This window comes from Taudactylus pleione, unplaced genomic scaffold (genome assembly GCF_031769625.1).
Source record: "Taudactylus pleione unplaced genomic scaffold, aTauple2 ptg000198l, whole genome shotgun sequence".
NCBI classification, from domain to species: domain Eukaryota; kingdom Metazoa; phylum Chordata; class Amphibia; order Anura; family Myobatrachidae; genus Taudactylus; species Taudactylus pleione.
In genome coordinates, this window is record NW_028284600.1 from 15,867,047 (window position 1) to 15,888,865 (window position 21,819).

The following is a 21,819-nucleotide window of genomic DNA, read 5'->3' on the forward strand; positions in this document are numbered from 1 at the left end:
GAAAAAAATAAAATAAAAATACGCCGGTCCCACCCCGCTAGCCGCCGCAGGGAGGCTGCATTTGCCGGGTGCCCACTGATATTTGTTATCAGCAGGCACCCGGCTCCCTCCCTGCGCGGCAGCCGAAAGCCGGAGCTCCGGCTTTCGGCAGAGAGAGTACTATGGGAGGGACGTCATGATGTCATAACATATCTCCCATAGATCCGAGGAGCCGCAGTCGGACCGGACGGCAGCGGTAGCGGAAGCAGGAGCGGGGCTAAAGATAAGTATTGTTTTTTTTTTTTTTCAGTCGGAAGCACCAGCACTGGGGGCACGATTATAGGGGCATTACTACTGGGGGGCATTACTACTGGGGGATGACTATAGGGGGCATTACTACTAGTGGGCACAACTACAGGGGGCATTATTTCTGGGGGCATTACTAATGGGGGCAGTACTACTGGGGAGCATTACTAATGGGGATGCTACTATAGGGGGCATTACTAATGGGGGCAGTACTACTGGGGAGCATTACTAATGGGGGGCATTACTACTGGGGGAACTACTATAAGGAACATTACTACTGTGGGCATTACTACTGTGGGCACTACTAATGGGAGCATTACTAATCGGGGCACTACTACAGGGGGCATTACTAATTGGGGGATTACTACTGTGGAGCTTTACTACTGGGGAACTGCTATAGGGGGCATTACTACTGGGGGCATTACCACTGGGGGTACTACTAATGCGGGCACTGCATGGGGGTACCACTACTGGGGCCATTGTGTAAGGGGCACCACTGCTGTGGGCATTGTATAAGGGGCACTACTACTGTGGGCATTGTATTAGGGGCACTACTACTGTGGGCCTTGTGTATAAGGGACACTAATTTTGGCATTATGTAAAAGGGGCACCACTGTGTGTCATAACATAAGGGACTACAGTGTGGTGTAATTGAATTGGGGATAATGTATTATAAAGGTAATTACTGTGTGTGGCACAATGTATTATACAGGGCATTACTGCATGTGGCATAATGTGTTATAAAGGGCATTACTGCGTGTGGCATAATGTGTTATCACTGCGTGTGGCATAATGTGTTGTACAGGGCATTACTGCATGTGGCATAATGTGTTATAAAGGGCATTACTGCATTTGGCATAATGTGTTATCACTGCGTGTGGCATAATGTGTTGTACAGGGCATTACTGCATGTGGCATAATGTGTTATAAAGGGCATTACTGCGTGTGGCATAATGTGTTATTACTGAGTGTTGTATAATGTGTTATAAAGGGCATTTATGCGTGTGGCATAGTGTGTTATAAAGGCCATTACTTTGTGTGGCATAATGTTATCTTATCTAAAAAAAAACCTTTTTTGGGGGGGGGGGGGTTTGCGCAACTGGGAACTTTCGCCCTGAGCTCCACGATGTCTAGAACCGGCCCTGCCCAGAGTACCAGCATTCAAAACATTAAGAGAGTGTTCTAGACATTAGAGTGCTAGCGGAATGCACATTGGTGGAACCTGTGTGGTTTGAAATGGTGTCAGCGGAATGTGAGATGGATGTTCAGTCCACACTGATGTGCTTAACCAGGATGCTGGGTTTATTAGGAACAGCGTTATAAACAGGAACAGTAGTGGTACAGCGGTATACACAGTAAGCGGTATACACAGGTTCAGAGCCGTAACTAAGGATCGCGGTACCTGATGCAGGCCACGCCCCTTCCATGTGATGTCACACTGAGGGGGCAGAACCACAATCACTGATAATCACAGCAAGGTGCAGGTAACTGTAGGTGTCTTAAGGACACTCCAGACGGCACTGCTACAGAGATTCACCCTGCTAGCCAGATACAGGAGCTGTGGGTGAGTGGCGGTGCCGCCCACAGTGTGCATCGCTCTGTGTGGCAGCACCGCTCGCACACCCCTAGTTACAGCCCTGCACAGTTTTCGGAGTTTGCTTGCAAGAACAAGACGGCGCCAAAGGATGCGAAGAGGGATCCGAGTGGATCCCTTCACCACCTCCTCACTACTTCCCCGGAAGCAGTGCGCATGCGTGACCTTGGGTCACGCATGTGTAGCTGCGCAGACGGGGGAGAGGTAAGTAACGCAGCTACTAACTGAGGGGACAGCTACTTTTCGGAGCAGCTGTCCCCGCACCGGAGCAATGATGAATTAGTTCGGTGTCATGTTTCCTCCGCTGCAAGTTGGATACTTGAGTATCCTTCGCAGCGAGATGATAACATAATCATCGGGGGCCATGCGGCCTCCGATGATAAATAGATCCCACAGAATTTGTCTCAAAGAAACATTCTGTAGTTTTACAGGAATATTCTGCAAGATATTTAATAGGTTTATAAATTCCTTAATATCTTGTATTGGTAGTAGAAAGACCACAACTATTTCAGCTTGTTTCTCATTAGTGATAAAACTACTAGAGTTTTGTGAGACTGCAATTACGTTATTGTGAACTTAGGGCCTGATTCAGAGCCGCTCGCAAGCGCTGAGCGCTCGCAACCGGGTCGATGGTGGCCCACAGCGCATGCGCACGACGGAGCCGGCTCCGTCGTGCGCATGCACGAGACCTGGCTAGCGTCAGGCAATCCGTCGCTCCGGTTCTCTTACCAAAGGAGGCAAGCTGTCGTTATTGAGTGACAGCTCGCCCCCTTTGGTGGGCGGGCCGGGGGGGGTGGCTGCCCAAATGGAGGCGTTCCCATGAGAACACCTGCCGTTTGGGGGCGGCCCCACTGACATCACGAGTGATGTCAGTGGAGAGATTCTTGCTCTGTTAGAGCCGAAATCTCTCAGGGGCTTGCGGCCACGAGACCCTACCACAAGGGTCTCGTCGCAAGCCCGACAGTCGCGATGGTCTTGACCATCGCGACCATCATCATGGCCGCTGGCAATAGCTGTGGGTGGTCACCCACAGCTATGCGAGCAGCCAAGAGGCTGATCCAAAAAAAAAAAAAGCCCGGCCCTGATTCAGAGCGAGTGCTCTGTCAGAGCGACCGGGTCTGAAGAATCAGGCCTTTACTGTGCAAGTAAATCTCCTTTCATTTATTACAACCATCTTTCTGCCCCATTCCAGTTCTCAGCTGGGGTCAGTTAATTAAATATTCCATTCTTGTACATGTTAGGTGGCTAGAAGTGAAAGCTAAAAAGGTCTGTCTCATAGGCATGTTATAGGATTGGGCATGTCAGTCTCCTCAGCAGCTGACTCGGGACCCTCCAACAAGTCCAGGCCCGGGTACTTAGTACCCGCGATCCCCCCTCTCGGCACCCCTGAGTGTCTAAGGGGCAGTGGTATAAGCCGTGGGCGCCATCGGACCGGCGGCACAGGGGGCACCGCCAGCCGCGGTCCTGGACACTGAGGTCAGTGTAGTGCTGGCCAAACGGAGTTCGGTCAGCACTACACACAGTAACAAACACACAGCCGCTGGCCGGCGGCTGTGTGTTTGTTTTAATTAGCAGCAGGACCGGTGCTAGGCTTCCAGGTGCCCAGTGCCGTCCTGTGCTGCATGGCCGCGCCCCTTCCCTCCCCCTGAGGGCTTACCCAATAGCGCTAGCGGGAGGGTAGAGGGCAGGCTCAGGCAGGGAGCAGGGCTGCACTTCGGGCGACGGACCTCCTAGTCTGTGCTTAGAGCCGGCTTAGAGCCAGTGCCCGCCACTGATTAACAGTCAATGAGAGTTATACAGACTCTCATTGACTGCTGCGCCCACTGCCGGAGCCGGGCTGGAGCTCACTCATGAGCTCCATCTTCCGGTTCCTGCAGTGGGTAATGGGAGAGACATCATGAAGTCATGACGTCTCTCCCATAATGCAGAGCAGGCCAGCCCGGGAGGACAGAGGAGTTGATGGCTGCGGCGGGAGCAGGATCGGGGATTCAGGTAAGTCTTTTTTGTGTGTGTGTGTCTGCTGGGGGGGGAGGCACCACTACTGGCTACTGGGGGCACTGCATTGGGGGGGGACCACTACTAGGGACTACTACTAAGGAGGGGACTACTACTGGGGGCACTGCTTCGGGGGGGACCACTACTGGGGACTACTGCTTGGGGGGACTACTACTGGGGGCTCTACTTCGGGGGACTACTACTGGGGGGGACTACTACTGGGAACACTGCATTGGGGGGGACCACTACTGGGGACTACTACTAAGGAGTGGACTAGTACTGGGGCACTGCTTTGGGGGACTACTATTGGGGGGGACTATTACTGGGAGCACTGCATTGGGGGGAACCACTACTGGGGACTACTACTAAGGAGGGGTCTACTACCTACTACTGGGGGCACTGCTTCGGGGGGACTACTACTGGGGGGACCATAACTGAGGGCACTGCATTAAGGGGGACCACGACTAGGGGCAGTGCATCATGGGGGACCACTACTGGGGGAGACTACTACTGGGGGCACTGCATCGATGGGGACTACTACTGGGGGCACTATATAAAGAGCACTGTTTGGAGACTACTACTACTGGGGGCACTATATAAGGGGCTTACTACTGGGAGCACTGCACAGGAGGGACCACTACAGGGGGCACTGGAAACGGAGAACAACTACTGCATAGGGGGGATAACTAGTGGGGGCCTGCATAAAGGGGGACAACTACTGGTGGCCTGCATAAAGGGGATCAATTCTGGGGGCACTGTATAAGGGGTACTGCATATGGGGGATCACTACTGGGGGTACTGTATAAGGGGAACTAATGGGGGGCTGCATAAGGGGGACCACTACAGGGGGCACTGTGTAAGGGGCACTGCATATGAGGAATCACTACTGGGGGCCGGCATATGGGGGATCACTAATGGGGGCACTGTATAAGGGGAACTAATGGGGGGCTGCATAAGAGGGACCACTACTCGGCGCACTGTATAAGGGGAACTAATGGAGGACTGCATAAGGGGGACCACTACTGGGGGTACTGTTTAAGGGGCACTACTGGGGGCCTGCATAAGGAGGACCACTACTAGGGGCACCGCATGGGGGGACTGTGTAAGGGGCAGTGCATTAAGGTGCATATGGAAAGAAATGTTCCCAGTGACAAGAAAGGGGCGTGTGTCATGTTGACATGACCCATTTTTCAGTGGCCATGCCCACTTGTGACTACCTCCATTTTTACACATAGAGGGGGGGGGGGGGGCTCCATTTTTCAATTTGCCCTGGGCTCCAAATACCCTAGTTACACCACTACTAATGGGCCTATTTATTAACAATATTTTTACTAAAATAAAGTGAAAAAGAGTGTTTTCACACCCTTTTCAAGTTAATTTAGTTTCTCATAAACTTACTAAAGGGCAATTGGAGTAGAATTTGTAAAATTCTACTCCAACCCCTAATTATCACTTATTTTTAGTAAGCAGATCACATTTCCCATAATTGTAATGGGAAATGTGATCTGGACTGAGTTACTAAAAATAAAACGAGGGGAAGCCCTGTGATAATAACGCCACCTGGAGATGGCGTTTTCCAGGGTTTCCCCTGTTTCCCCAACTCCTGCTCTGCTCTACCAGGCAGAGCAGAGCCAGGAGCCTGGCCCCAGTGATCAGCTGTGTGGTCTAAATATATGCACGCAATCGGCCAATTGTTGTGTACTGCGCATGCATATGCATGTGCGTGCGCGAACAGGCCACTGCAATCGGGACTGTGATCGCAGCGGCTACGCAGACCCAAGGCAGAGTGATTAACAGGAAGTGCCGTTTGTGGGTAGTGATGGGGGTGGTCGGGCGAACACAGGTGTGCCAGTGCGTTGGGATGGTGTTTCAGGGGCGTGCATAAATTATCCACTGTGATACCATACGCAGCCTGAGGCCTCATAGCGTTTTCTGAAGTAAGCATTTCCTGGGTGAGGCCTGACCTACCTTAACTGTGCGTATGGATCCAATGTTACTTGATGTTACGATTGTTTTGCTATGTTGGCCAAGAATACGTATGTGAGTGAGGGAAAGTGGGCGTCCTTATGTTAAGTACTATCACACTGCTCATAGGTTATGGGCCCCAGGTCACTGATGCTATCACTCTGCTAATAGGTTCTGAGCCCCAGGTCACTGGTGCTATCAATCTGCTAATAGGTTCTGAGCCCCAGGTCACTGGTGCTATCACTCTGCTAATAGGTTCTGAGCCCCAGGTCACTGGTGCTATCACTCTGCTAATAGGTTATGGGCCCCAGGTCACTGATGCTATCACTCTGCTAATAGGTTCTGAGCCCCAGGTCACTGGTGCTATCACTCTGCTAATAGGTTCTGAGCCCCAGGTCACTGGTGCTATCACTCTGCTAATAGGTTCTGAGCCCCAGGTCACTGGTGCTATCACTCTGCTAATAGGTTATGCGCCCCAGGTCACTGATGCTATCACCCTGCTAATAGGTTCTGAGCCCCAGGTCACTGGTGCTATCACTCTGCTAATAGGTTCTGAGCCCCAGGTCACTGGTGCTATCACTCTGCTAATAGGTTCTGAGCCCCAGGTCACTGGTGCTATCACTCTGCTAATAGGTTCTGAGCCCCAGGTCACTGGTGCTATCACTCTGCTAATAGGTTCTGAGCCCCAGGTCACTGGTACTATCACTCTGCTTATAGGTTCTGAGCCCCAGGTCACTGGTGCTATCACTCTGCTAATAATAGACAGTGCATTTTTTTTAAAGCAAAGTACGAATGAAATTAATATCTAAATTAATTTGTTAAATGGAGGCATACAATACATTTTGTGAGGTGAAAAAAATCCATGCGAAAGCCACCTATTAATTTATTAGGAACCAGTACCTCACGAATATGCCTGGCCTCATGTCTCCTCTTGCAATATACTGTATTATTTTGTGTAAAGATTCTGATTAACATTACTCTCCCTCTGTTATGTTTCAGTGATTCTGTCACTCACATTGTGGCTGAGAACAATTCTGGCGCTGAAGTGCTGGAGTGGCTCCAATCTAAAAAGATGTTGGATTCAATTACATGTCAGATTCTGGATATCTCTTGGTTTACAGAATGCATGGGAGCTGGATATCCAATACAAATAGAAAGCAGGCATCAACTTAAGGTAAATCTCTTGGACGAAATAGCTGTGAACTGTAATATTTCTTCACATTATTGGGACAATGTTTACTCTGTGTATTTGGGGCCTATTTATTAATATTATTTTTACTAAAAAATGTGAAAAAATGTGCGAAGGGGGTGGTTGTGCAGAGGGGGGTGCTGGAGGGAGGGTTGGTGAGTCGGCGGGGCATGCGTGTACACCTCACTGTATTTCTTTGTGAAAGATACAGTGAGAAGATTGTGGAGGGGATTCGCAGGGACAGACCTTTATCGCAAGCTCTGTCCCTGCAAGGGATTTTTGATAAATTCCTGTGATATTTCCTAAATTCGCAATGCGCAATGCGAATTTAGGTGAAAAAATCACACTACAACAGCATTTGAAAATGAGGATTGTAGTAAATAGGGTCCTTTGTGATTTTGCAGAACCAACAACATAATTTGTCATAGTGAAACAAGTGTAATAACTAAAAAGTGTCACGATCAGGGCTGACAGGTTGCCGAGATAGCGGCGCTTACCGCTCTGGCGCGGCATCTCCGGCATGGGTGCAGGGTCCTGGAGAGCAGCGCTGGGTACTGTGAGCCTCTGCAGACTAAGGGCTTCCATCTGGAGGCAGGTGAGAGGGGTTGAGACTGACACTGGGTGCGGCCATCTTGGATTTGGGTCACATGTTGATTTGGGCCAATCAGGTAACAGCCTGGGCTAGAGAGGCTAGCAGCCAATCCTGCACTACCTGAGGGTACTAAAGGGCTGTCAAGAGGCTCCTTAGTTGCCAGTGCAACGTCTATCGCAGTGCACAGCATACGCTGTATATGCTATGAGCTAGTTCTCTGTGCTCCCTTGCTCCTTAAAGTGCCATTGCTCCAGTGTGTTTCACCTCTCAGCCTTGGTGCGGTCCTGCTCCTGTTACTACCTGTCTCCTGACACCGTCTACCCGCTATTTGCCCAGCCTACCCCGGTTTTCTGAGTACCACCATCGTCTCACAGCTTTGTCTCACCCCTTCGTGTGTACCATTCCTTCATGAGTCATACCCCCCTAAGACCGGCTGCTTTCAAGTACCAGCAAACGAACCCTCACTCGCCATCTGACTCCACTCCGGGTCCAGGCGCACACGACAAGCCGTGACAGTTTGCACTGGCCAAATGGATTCGGCTAGTGGACAGGATTTGAGGGCCGACCTGCTCCAGGGTATCGCCAGTCGCCTAGAGGGACTAGAGGCCTCACAGCGACAAATGGCTCAGTTCCTGCAGGAAATGTCTCTCCGTCAGGACAAGTTACAAGCTGGTTACCGTTAGTATGCCTGCCATCACCAGCCAGCCAGCAGCTCCAGTCGTTCCTGTTCCATCTGCAACATCCCATCTGCACCTTCCGACTCCCAGTAAATTTGACGGGAACCCCAAATTGTGCTGAGGGTTTCTTAACCAGTGTGACGTCCACTTCACATTACAGCCTACAAACTTTCCTCTCCTAAGTCCAAAGTGGCATATATTGTGCCTCTGCTGTCTGTTTCTGCCCTAGTTTGGGTTTCACCCCTCTGGGAGAGGTCTGACCCCTTATTAGAAAACTACTCCAAATTTCTCACGTCCTTCCGAAGGATTTTCGACAAAATCGGGAGAACAACCTCAGCTGCAGCGGAGATCCTGCATCTTCGCCAGGGGAATCGACCGGTCAGCCAGTACATTATCCAATTTCAAGCGCTGGCCTCGGAGCTAAAGTGGAATGAGGATGCCCTGATTTCCGCCTTCTGGAGTGGGTTGTCAGATCATTTAAAGGATGACCTTGCCACTCGAGACCTTCTGGCTACCCTCAACAATCTCAGCTCTCTCTGTAATAAAGTGGACCTGCGGTACCGAGAATGACAGAGTGAGAAAAGTAGGGGAGATCGCTTTAGATTCCGTCCGACTACTACTCTGACCACCCCTCCGTCTGAACCTGTGTGAGATGAACCCATGCAGATTAATTGGGCTCGTCTCATGGTAGAAGAGCGGCAAAGGCGTCGCTGGGAGAACCTGTGCATGTATTGCGGGGAGACCGGTCATCTGGTTGCTGCCTGTCCACGTCGTTCGGAAAACTCCCGTTCCTAACCTGTGCCAGAGACACCAGGTTGGGAGTGATGTCCTCATCTCCGTCAAAAACTGAATCTACCTTGACCATTACTTTAGAGGTTTCCCATGGTTCTAAAGCTGTTCTTTCTCTCCTTGATTCAGGGGCTGCTGAAAACTTCATCACTGCTGAACTTGTCCGGAGATTTCGGATCCCTGTCTCCTCTCTCGACCATACAGTCACCCTATCTGCAGTGGATGGCACCCAGATTATCAACAGAGTCGTCTCTCTACGTACCCTACCTGTGCCAGTTCGTGTCGGGGCTCTTCACACAGAAACTGTCCAATTTTTGGTGATTCCCAAAGCCTCCCATGAGGTCATCCTTGGATATACCTGGTTACACAAGCATTCTCCCAATATTGACTGGGGCACCATCCAAATCTTGTCCTGGGGAGAAACTTGTTGAGTGTCCTGCCTTCCTCAAATCAAGCCCATCAAAGAAATTCACATTGCAACCACTACTCCAATCCCCTACCAGTACCGCTCCTTCTCTGATGTCTTCTGCAAAACCGGGGCCGATATTCTGCCACCTCATCGGGAGTGGGATTGTCCCATTGAGTTGATCCCTGGAAAAACTCCTCCACGTGGTCGTACTTACCCACTCTCCCTGCCCGAGGTCAAGGCCATGTCAGTGTACATCCAGGAGAACCTGCAGAAGGGTTCATTCGATCATCCTCCTCACCGGCAGGGGCAGGATTCTCTTTTGTTTCAAAGAAGGATGGAGGTCTGCGCCCTTGCATCGATTATAGGGCTTAAACAACATAACTGTCTAAAACCGCTACCCAATACCCCTCATTACCAAACTTTTCGATCGAGTAAAAGTCGCTACTATTTTTACCAAGCTGGATTTAAGAGAGTCCTATAACCTCATTAGGATATGAGCCGGAGACGAGTGGAAAATAGCATTCAATACCAGGGACGGTCATTTTGAATATCTTGTAATGCCCTTTGGCCTTTGTAACACTCCTGCTGTTTTTCAGAACTTCGTGAATGAGATCTTTCCCGGGACTTACTATATGTTTCTGTAGTGGTTTACCTAGACGATATTCTGATATTCTCCTCCCATATTGACAAACATCGGTCCCAAGTCAAGGAAGTACTAACCCGTCTACGAGAGAACCACTCTTGTACTGCAAAGCTGAGAAATGTGTGTTCGAAGTTTCCTCGGTTCCCTTTCTAGGTTACATTGTCTCAGGTTCCAGGCTTGGAATGGATCCCCAGAAGGTACAGGCAATCTTGGACTGGTCTCGTCCGAATTCATTGGAGGCGGTACAAAGATTTTTAGGTATCGCTAACTATTATCGAAAATTCATCAAATGACTCTCCACCCTCAAGGCACCCATTTCAGCTCTGATCGCAAGGGGGCAAACCCATCTCAGTGGCCTCCCGAGGCCAAAACTGCTTTTCAACTTTTAAAACAAGCCTTCATTTCCGCTCCTGTACTGAGACAACCTAACATTAATTACCCATTCTTTCTAGAAGTGGATGCCTCTTCTGAAGCAGTAGGGGCGGTACTATCCCAGAAACTCAAGGATAACAAGCTTCATCCCTGTGGGTTCTTCTCAAATAAATTTTCCCTAGCTGAAAGAAATTACCCCATTGGAGAGCAGGAATTGTTGGCTGTGAAATTAGCCTTTGAAGAGTGGCATTATCTTCTCAAAGGAGCTACATTTCCCATCACCGTTTATACGGATCATCGGAACCTCCTATATCTAAAGAATATCCAGTGCCTCAGTTCTCGTCTGGCTCGGTGGGCAATATTCTTTCCTCGTTTCAACTTTACTTTGACTTTTTGCCCTGGCTCACTGAATCAAAAAGCTGATGCTCTCTCTCGTTCATTCTACTCCGATGCATCTTCCAAAGGTCATAAGGAGACTCCAGTTCTAGACTCCAGAGTATTTGCTGTCACTCGCATTCAACCCCCTCCTGGGAAGACTTTTGTGTCCTCAGATATGCGCAAACAGCTTTTGAAGTGGGCTCTTGCTTCTCGTTTCTCCAGACACCTGGGAATTTTTGCAACGTTCATATTGGTGGCCCGCTATGAAATCTGAAATTGAAGCTTTTATTTCCTCCTGTCCACAGTGTGCTCAGCATAAAACATCCAGACAAGCTCCTGCTGGCACACTGCTACCCCTGTCGATACCAACCCGTCCTTGGACAAACCTATCCATGGACTTTGTAAGGGACCTACCCGTTTCCAATGGGTTTACCACCACCATCTGGGTTGTGATGGATCGTTTCTCCAAAATGGTTCATTATGTTCCCCTCAAGAAATTGCGATCTGCTCCTGAGTTGGCCCAGTTGTACTTCGACAATATCTTCTGTCTCCACGGACTCCCAACCGAAATTGTCTCCGATAGAGGGGTGCAGTTTGTAGCTAGATTTTGGAAAGCTCTGTGTTCTGTCTTCCAAATTAAACTAAAATTTTCAACAGCTTTCCACCCTCAGTCTAATAGATCTACAGAGAGGGTCAACCAGGACCTCGAGGTCTTTCTATGAATGCATATGTCTTCATCACAAGACAACTGGGCAGACACTTGCCCATAACAGCTCTTATCATTCATCTACGGGACAAACCCCATTTTTTGTAGTTTTTGGTCTGCATCCCAGAGTACCAGTCTTCGATGTACCAGCAGTAACCTCTACACTACAGAAATTCTCTCAGATTTGGACTCATTCTGCCTTACGAAAAATCTCTGTTTGATAAAAATTAGCAGCTGACAAGAAAAGAAGAGTGGTGCCCAACCTAAAAACGGGTGATTTAATGTGGTTGTCTTCTCGTAATCTTCGCCTTAAAGTCCCGTCCATGAAGTTTGCTCCCCGCTTCATCGGCCCTTTTCCCATCATTCAAGTAATCAATCCTGTGGCCTACAAACTGAAACTCCCATCCTATCTCAAAGTACCAAACTCCTTCCATATCTCCCTGCTAAAACCTCTCATCCTGAATCGCGTTCACAAAGTCCTGCCACGCTCTCCCAAAGTCCTTACTGAGAGGGGTGTAGAGATTGAGGTCAAACAAATCCTGGACTCTCGTTTTCGTTACGGTCAACTTCAATATTTGCTGGATTGGAAAGGCTATGGCCCTGAAGAGCGCTGTTGGGTGAAAGCTGAGGATGTCCATTTTCCTCGCCTGGTGCTTAAGTTTCATTCTGAAAATCCTGGAAAACCCAAGAAGTGTCCAGAGGCCACCCCTAAAGGAGGGGGTACTGTCACGATCAGGGCTGACAGGTTGCCGAGATCGCGGCCCTTACCGCCTAGGGAGCTCTGGCGTGGCATCTCCGGCTGGGGTGCAGGGCCCTGGAGAGCAGCGCTGGGTACTGTGAGCCTCTGCAGACTAAGGGCTTCCATCTGGAGGCAGGTGAGAGGGGATGAGACTGACAGCGCTTCCGCGCGGTGACCACTGGGCGCGGCCATCTTGGATTTGGGTCACATATTGATTTGGGCCCCAAGTAACAGCCTGGGCTAGGGAGGCTAGCAGCTGGCATCCCGACCACCGGTATGTTAACTACATCCCACTCAGAAGGCCAATGATCGTCTGATCTGTGACCGATGCTGCATCTATGTACGCAGATGCTGTGACTTTTTATGATGTCACTTGCACTTGCAAAGCTGCCGGTGGGCATCTCAATACTGTACGTATCCTGACAGCTTCGACATTTGCATATTAACTCACAGTATCTGCGGAAAAAGAGGCAGTCGTGACTGGATCCGCGTACAACTCTGAATCAGGCCCATAGGCAGCGATATGTGTGATGTCCCCGTGTGCATTTAAAATCTGTGCCACTTACTGTAGCAAGCTGGTCGGCTGGTAATGGCTGTCGGGTATGCTGAGACAACTGCTGCAGCTTGGGACAGGTTTCCTAGTCCCGGTGTTGTTTGAATATTTCTGCACTTAAGTAACCAGCAAAACTGTAAGTGCTCAGATCTACATTCCTTAGTACTTTATAATACGATCTCTTATAGCAGTCATTGCTACATGATTGCTCTGTAAATTCTCATCTGTGCACACCCTGCAAGCTTTGAATGTTAAACCGGTTTCTGACTTCTGGCTTGTTTAATGACCATACTTCAGCTGCTCCTTGGTTAAACTACTCTATGCAGACCTAACTTGCTACATGATTATGCTTTGCTTAAATCCCTGTCTGCTTATTCCTGCTGTCATGCACCAAACTCTTGACTTTCTGGATTATGTTTTGCCTCATCCGCATACTTACGTACTCTCAAGGATGGCACAGGAGACTTCTGAATTTTTGGGTAGTCCCCCGCACACCAGGAAGAGCGGGTGGATCTGCCACATCCCACCCACTTCCTAGTGTAGTGGGCAGGATGGTGAGATACTGTAGTATATAAAAGAAGGGGGAAAGGTGGGAAAAAGATTCTGCACAGGATTGAATTTGAAATGTAATTTCTATTAATGAAAATATGAAGAAAAACAACAATATTGTAATTATGTAGATAGAGAATCTATTACACTGTACAACAAATTAATACTTTTAATTTGTTTCCTTTCTAAAAATAGTCATACATTACTAATTTGAGGTCAAGAAAAACTAAAATGATTTCAGAATGTTTTTATTTTTTGAGCTACACTACTTGCACTATACTGTATGTAAATTAGTAATATAGTCATAGTGAAAAGCTATTTTAAAATAATCTGATATTTTCTTGATAGAAAATAAATAACAGTTGTTTTAATTCAATCAATCACAAATAAGAACACAAAACGAAACAAACATACAGCATACGAAACAAACATACAGCATACGAAAGTACTATCTAATATAGTGGCCTATTCATGGGGGTGCTTTCTCTTTGCTTGTCGCTTGTACTCCTCTTCTGGGGTATCTCTTGTCACTGTCCAACAGTAGTGATCACCTACCCTGATATCTTTGTTCCATTGCTGAAATGTCTTGGTGGAATCGCTCACTATGCTTGTCACTCAGTGCACCACAGTTATCTTGTGTGGGTAATCCCGTGAATCGCATATATTTGAATAGGGGAGGGGACAAATAACTGATTCATTTAATTGGGTCATTAGGCCCCGCCCCCTCTGTGCGGAACGCAGATTGCTGGTAAGATTCTCTCCATTCTACCCACTTCACTAGGAATCCCCCTACATCGTCATAAATGGGCTATATCTCGGAACTCAGAGCTAACTGAGAGTTTTAAGTGTCATATTCATTCTTTGCATGTTGAAATCAATTAGAAGTAACTATTTTCACATCGGAAACATTTTCATTGTTGTGCAGTGTTATAAATCAAAACTCAGGTTGGTGGTGCACCCCGTAGTCAAAGTCAGTAAATACAAAAGGATTTCTTGTTGAAGCAAGAGAAGGGATAACTCCTTTGTGGGGCACTCTTAATCAAACAGCATTAATCAACTGATACATTTATTCAGTAAGATACAAAATGTCAATAAGTCCACAATTGGCTCTAATTGACTAATAATTAGGTGAAAATTATTCTAAAAAGTACTCCTAATTTAGGAACATCATATTTCCCTGTGGAATATATAAGGAGTAATATTGTTCACTCACAAAAAAATAAATTAAATCAGATATTCATGATTCGGGGATTATAATGTCAGACAAAATTGTGATTACCGTATATACTCGAGTATAAGCCGACCCGAATATAAGCCGAGGTACCTACTTTTACCCCAAAAAACTGGGAAAACTCGACTCGACTCGAGTATAAGCCTAGTGTGGGAAATGGCAGCAGCTGGTAGTGCCCCCAGTAGTAATCCCCCTGGTTGTGCCCCCAGTAGTAATCCCTCCTGGTAGTGCACCCAGTGGTAATCCCCCCTTTCAGTGCCTCCAGTGGTAATCCCCCCCTTTTAGTGCCCCGAGTAGTAATCCCCCCTTGGTAGTACCCCCAATGGTAATCAACCCTTATAGTGCCCCCTGTAGTAATCCCCCCATGGTAGTGTCCCCTGTAGTCCCCCCCCCAGTAGAGAGAGACGTGATAATAATAAAAAAAAAATTACCTGAAACTCCCGCTCCTGGTCCCGCCGCTATCCACTCCTCCGGCCGCTTTGCATGGGAGAGACGTCGTCATGATGACGTGTCTCCCATTACCCACTGCGGGAGCCGGAAGATGACTCCCGCAGTGGGAGCAGCAGCAGCCGCTGAGAGTCTGACAGACACAAAAAATTTGCTGAAAAAGTCGGCTTATACTCGAGTATATACGATAGATCTTATATTCAATAGGTCACAATATTAAGTGAAAAAAAATAATTTTGCAAGACAGTGTCAGAATCAATTCAAGGAAGTTCATCTTAGAACAAATTCAGCTTAGAACAAATTATCACAGTAGATGAATATATAGTATGATAAATGATTCAAAGAGAATCAAATACAGTTGTCCCTTTTATAACATATGTATTAATTATGTTTTAACTAAGCAAATGTGTGACTCCTAAGGTCATATTAGCTTTCATGTGTCTTGTCACAGTATTGAATAAATAAGTTCCTTTGCATACAAATAACAGATTTAGCTCAACTTAGCATAAAATATATAAGACAACACAGTAAATAGATACATATGCAGTAAACCATCTGGCATTGTTGGAGACAAATGTCTTCTTGATGACAGAGTAGATAGATATAAGTGATCCACAAAAGATGTCTCCTCACTTCTGCTGTCACCCCCAAAAGGTGTGATGAGAGAGTGAGGGGGGTAGTGTCTCATGAAACAACAGTAAAGTGTAGAGACTGTTACAGATTTCAGGGGTGTTAGATTAGCTCTGTTACCAAAGGCATTGCAGAGATAAAATGCACCCAAATCAGTCAGCCTAAGCACTAGAAAAATAAAAGGTAGATAAATACCATTTGTTATATTACTTCCATTAATTTATCTCAATAATATCAAATGATCGTGGTGCTATATTGAGAATGAGAGTTCATAATAGGGCTATAGTCTCATCTAAATCATAGCTTCCTATGAGCACTATATATTATTAAGTGTAGTATGTCTGGAGATAGGGAGACAATAAGCCCTTGTGGCTGGGTGTACTCACAGCCCTGTATCTCCGCAAACGATCAGCTGCAGTGCTGGAGCCAGACGCCGTACTCAGCTGGTCTGCCCGGAGGCAGCCGGGTTGGCTGGTGCAGTGAGGAAATCTCGAGGCATTCTTCCTTGTGACCAAGCCGCTATGTCTGGCCGTACGATTGCTTTGTGTATGCAGACACCCACCAGCCTGTCTTAAGACTCCCACTTGTGCACGTCATCTCCAGGAACTGAATGCAACCATCGGTACATCGGGTACCATCGAAACCGAACGCAGCACTTGAGGTCGACTATACCCTACCTCAAGCACTGCGATCACTTCAGTGTGAAATACAACCAGGTGACGTGTACTATGACGCTGCCTGTTAATAATGCACTCATCTAAAACTGTATTATTTCGGTCATGCACGCCTGTGTTCACATCTGCACTCCCCCGTTTCTAGTGGCCAGCCCTTGTTACCACCCACAAATGGCTTCTCCTGTCACACACTCTGGTGGACTGTCTATGCTGGGTGAGCGTACGCATCCCGATCTTTCGCAGCAGTTCGTGTACGCGCACTGCGGTGCACATGTATGCGCACAATGCGAACCATCGGCAGCTACAAGCGAACGCTTCTTAGTGTCCGGGTCTGAATCAGGCCCTAAGGTTCCTACACACATTGATACCTGGACTACTGATCCCTACTCACTAAAAAGGAATCTGGTGAGTCCAGGTTACCACTCAGACACAAATGAGGGGAAAACTGCTGAAATTGTGCCATAGAATTGCTGTTGTCCCAGGCTAAGCTAAACATTCAATTCAGCACTCCCTGATAACATCAAACACTGACTTTGTCTTATTGTGCTGAATGAACTAAACGTTTAATCAAGAAATGTTCACAATACCTTCACTACAAGCAACTGCTGTCTGCACAACCTGGACATTCATCACTGGACTCACTATATTACACTTTTCTTGCTAATATTTGTACTGACTCTCTGGTTTCACAAACACCTCATAGCATACTGTAGTCAGTGCCAATTTCAGTTTATTTCTTAGAAATAATGTCTTCCTACTTTTTTCCTAGCCTGTCATCTATTTTCTAATTCAGTTTATTTTAATATTCCATTTCTTCCCCATTAAATCTCCTCTTTTCCTCTGCTCAATAATAACGTTTGGGAATAGTGCAGGCATCTTTTCCTCCAGTGTACTTTTAGTTGCTTCTCTGCAAATATACTGTACTTTCTCTCACACTCATACTTTATTCCTACATCTAGTTTTCCTCCCCTTATTCAACTCATCCACACCATTGTCATTTCTTCCCCCTCCACTCATTGTCTACCTAATCCTCTGTTCTGCCCCGTTCTTCCACCTTTATGATTTCCCCCCTGTTTCCTCCACCTACTCCTTCCGCCTGTCTGCCTTTCTCCCTCTCCTCTCCCATTACTCCACTTTCATTCTCTTCTACCCCTCATATGTCCTACTACCCCACTGGTAATCCCTCCTCCAAACCTCCTCTCCATGTCACCCCACCCCACCTCCATCCACACCGTATTAAACTCCCTCCCTGCCAACCACCTACAGGTTCTTTTCCCAGCACTGGTCCCCGCATAATCTCTCTACTACATTCATCTCGGTCACCTAAATTAAACTCACCTTCTCATTACAGCAACCCTGATAATCTAATTCACATCTCTCCCACAAACACTGTCCCTCTATCCTGTGCCCACTGGAATGCCAGATTAGTCTGTAATAAACTCGTTCCCACCCATGACCTTTTCATCTCCAAAAACTTGCATCTCCTAACCATTACTGAAACCTGGATTTCACTCTGACACCACTTCCCCTGCAGGTCTCTCCTCTGAGGGTCTCACCTTCTCTCACACCCCTCGGCCTGGAGGTCGCCATGGTGGTGTGTGGGGGTCCTTCTATCCTCTGGTTACTCCTACCTACTTCTACCCTCTGAACCAGCCCTTACTTTCTCTACATTTGAGGTACATGCCATACGCCTCTTCCAACCAGTACAACTCTGAGTAGCTGTCATTTACCGTCCCCCTGGCCCTCCTTCCAAATTCCTTGGCAACTTTGATTCCTGGCTCCCTCACCTTCTCTCCCCTGATCTTCCCTCTTTTATCCTAGGTGACTTCAATATTCCAATTGATATCCCAACAGAAGCCTCTGCCTCAAAACTCCTTACCCTCATGTCTTCATTTGGTCTCTCCCAATAGACCTCCTCACTCTCCAATGTGAACGCTTGACCTGGTCTTCACTCACCATTTTGATATTTCTGATTACTCCAATTCCCAAATTCCCCCTCTCTGACCATCGCCTTCTCTCTTTTAACCTATCCCTCTCTCCTTCCCTTCCTCTAGCTCTTAAGGCCACCATCACTAAGCGGAACATTGAAGCTATTGACACCATTTATTTTTCTTCCCAGCTTGACTCACTTCTCTCCCCTATCCTGTCTCTCTCCTTCCCTGAACAAGCCACTTCCCTATACAATCTGTCCCTTACTTCTGCTCTGGACTCTGTTGCTCCGGCGATCACTATTCACCCTCGCAGATCCACACCTCAACCCTGACATTCCAAATGCACCAGATACCTGCACAAGTGTTCACGAACCGCCGAGTGGAGAAGATCACACTCTAAGGCATATTTTCTCCATTTCAAATTTATGCTCTCATCCTACAGTGCTGTCCATTCCCTCTGTAAACAGTCATATTTCAAGAACCTCATCTCCTCTCAGTCCTCAAATCCCCAGAGTCTCTTCACCACCTTCAACTCCTTAATCCAGCCACTCCCTCCTCACTCTCTGCCTTTGACTTTGCTACTTACTTTACATCTAAAATTGACTCCATACGTCAGGACATCATATCCCACCAGTCCCCCTGCTCTCCATCTCCACCTCCTCCTTTCCCGGATCTTCCCTCCCCATCCATTTTACTGACTCTAACATTCTTCTCCCCTGTATCTGGAGATTAAGACATGTCCCTCATCCGGTCCTCCCCCCCTTCAACCTCCCCCCTTGACCCTATCCCTTCACATCTCCTATGCTACCTCTCTCCTTCTGCCTGCTCCCATCTTGCCCACCTCCTTAATCTCTCCCTATCACCAGGCACTGTCCCTTCTGCATTCAAACATGCCCTTGTCTCTCCCCTTCTTAACAAACCTGCCCTTGATCCTAACACTCTCTCCAACTTTACAACTGCCTTAACACCTTTCTTTTCTCCCACTCCCTTCTTGACCCTTTCAGTCTGGCTTCTGTTCTTTCCACTCCACTGAAACTGCCCTCACAAAAATCAGCAATGACCTTCTTGCTGCCAAATCCAAGGGCCGCTACTCTCTACTCATTCTCCTTGACCTCTCTGCTGCTTTCGACATTGTGGAACACCCTCTCCTTCTGCAAATACTTCACTCCCTTAATCTATGTGACACTGCCCTCTCCTGGCTATCCTCCTACCTCTCTCACCAATACTTCTCTGTCTCTGCTCATGACTCCTCTCCCCCCCCCCCCCCCACAGCCTCTTACAGTAGGTGTTCCCCAAGGTTCTGTTCTTGGACCTCTCCTTTTCTCACTCTATACGTCCTCACTAGATGAACTAATCAGCTCTTTTGACCTCCATTAACCGGTCATACCTCACAATATTCCTCCAGACTTCATACCATGTGCACGGTCATCTTGGAGAACCAGAGACGGTGAGGTACACACCGCTATTCGCTCTTTGCATTCACATACTCTACAGCCAGTGCAGCACGATACGAGAGGCTGCACTGACAGGCACACAGCCGTAGCACAGTAGCTTTGCTGAGAAATACAAATATACTGAACTGCTTTCTGTGACGACATATGATTTGTCTGTGATTTTAATTTCATATGAGTTATACTGCCAATTACCTGCATATGTACCTAGTGCGCTATCTCTGGTGAAAGACTGACCCTTTACACTGCTTACTAGAGCTATCTACACTCTTGTCCACAAAGTGACAGAACATTTTCTCATGTTACTATGTTGCAGTTTGAAACGAGGATTTAATTGACTTGAATTTCGGATCCATCTGTCTGCATTAAGTGAATGGATATTTACAACTTTATTTAACAGCAGTTGTGAGAATCTAACCATTGGATATTTGTCCCATTTGGGGTTAAAACATTTCTGGACTTACGGAATTCCAGGGTCATAGGTTACATTGTATTGTCTGTATTGTATATTATATGTTTGTTTTTATCATTACATTTTGTTACTTCTGACAGCACCTTGGAACCCCATTTTTTATTTTTATTCTGCTAATTGTGAACAGGTAGATATATTCCCTGCTCTGGTATTCCTGGCAGCAGTCAGAGATCTAATCTGTCTAATGCTACCTGTATAGTATGGCGGCTAAATTTTGCTGTTTTTCTTGTCCTCAATGCTGCTGCTCGGCTGATCTTCCTCTCAAAATGCTCTGCATCTGTCTCCATTCTCCTTCAAGTTCTCCACTGGTTCCCCTTCTGTTTCAGAACCCAATTTAAGGTTCTCACACTCATTTACAAAGCCCTCTCCCATTCCTCTCCCATTTACATCTCGGACCTCATCTCCCTTCACTCTCCTGTCCGTCCTCTTCGTTCAACAAATGCACGCCACCTCTCATGCCAATTGATTACTTCCTCCCACTCCCGCCTCCAAGATTTTGCATGCACTGCTCCCCACCTTTGGAACTCTCTCCCTCTTCCCATCAGACTCTCCACCTCTCTGCAATCCTTCAAACGGGTTCTCAAGATCCACTATTTCATCAAAGCCTTCCAGCTCTCATCCTAACTTGCTGTTACATACTCCTTCCTCCCTGCCTACCCCATCTGTGTCACACCTGTTTGTCTGCCCCTCCCCTTTAGAATGTAAGCTCTTATGAGCAGGGCCGTCTACCCTCTTGTGCTTCTTCATTCTCTACTTTCATCTACTTCTTACTCCCCACTAGGGCACCTAACACTTGGTTGCTTTGCTCTGTTGCTTATCTGGGTGTTATGGTCGCGAATGTAGCAATGTATATTTCTACTTCAGGGTCCATAGGGTATCCACAGGATACCTTGGGGTATAGGTGTGACGTCAGTCGCAGGGCACCAAAGAGTTAAGCTTTCAGCCTCCCAGGATGCACTAGGTCCCCCTCCTATACCCCGCCCCCGGGCCAAGGCACCTCAGTTTAGTTTGGTGCCCGGCCGGAGTCGGGTGCACCTGTTGGAGTGGGGGCTAGAAGAGCCCCTGAAGCTTTTTCTTCATGCAGCTGTGGCTGCACATCTGGATGAACAGCATGGACTGTCAGTCCTGACGTCCATGCTGTCTTCCCTACACCCCGCCGGTACCAGAACGCCGGTACTGATCCGGGGATGCTGGTGGGCGTTTGGGGTCACAGCTAGCGGTGACCCCAGATGCTCCGGACCATGGCCGGATTCAAGGGGGACAGAGGTAAGCAGCGGGGTCCCGCGGTGGGTCCCCGCTGATCACATGGTCCTAAGTCCCCAGGCAGGGGGCTCCCTGGGGACTGGCTGCAGCGTGGAGCCAGGCGACCAACCTGCGCTTCCACTACCCCCTGGGACAGCGGACCGCAGCAGAGCGGTAGCGCTGCGGCGTCCCAGGGGTTAAATGCATGCCAGGGGAGCGCGCCTTCCCTGTCTCACAGCCGGCGCCTCCCCCGCTGCACACAGCCCTCTCTGCATGCTGCCGACTGGTCCTGTGGCAGCGCTCCTC

At 47.9% G+C, this 21,819-nt stretch overlaps 1 protein-coding gene across 4 annotated transcripts in view; it reads left to right on the plus strand.

Annotated features, from left to right (window-relative positions):
• Positions 1 to 21,819, plus strand: part of DNTT (DNA nucleotidylexotransferase) — a 473,464-nt gene that overhangs the window by 29,253 nt on the left and 422,392 nt on the right. For 2 of the 4 annotated variants that reach the window (XM_088477001.1, XM_088477002.1), the window contains exons 2-3: positions 6,839 to 7,013; positions 12,470 to 12,493. In XM_088477001.1, coding sequence (XP_088333127.1) covers positions 6,839 to 7,013; positions 12,470 to 12,493 — 199 coding nt within the window. The remainder of the gene's footprint in view (positions 1 to 6,838; positions 7,014 to 12,469; positions 12,494 to 21,819) is intronic. The other 2 variants (XM_088477000.1, XM_088476999.1) reach the window with 1 other exon arrangement.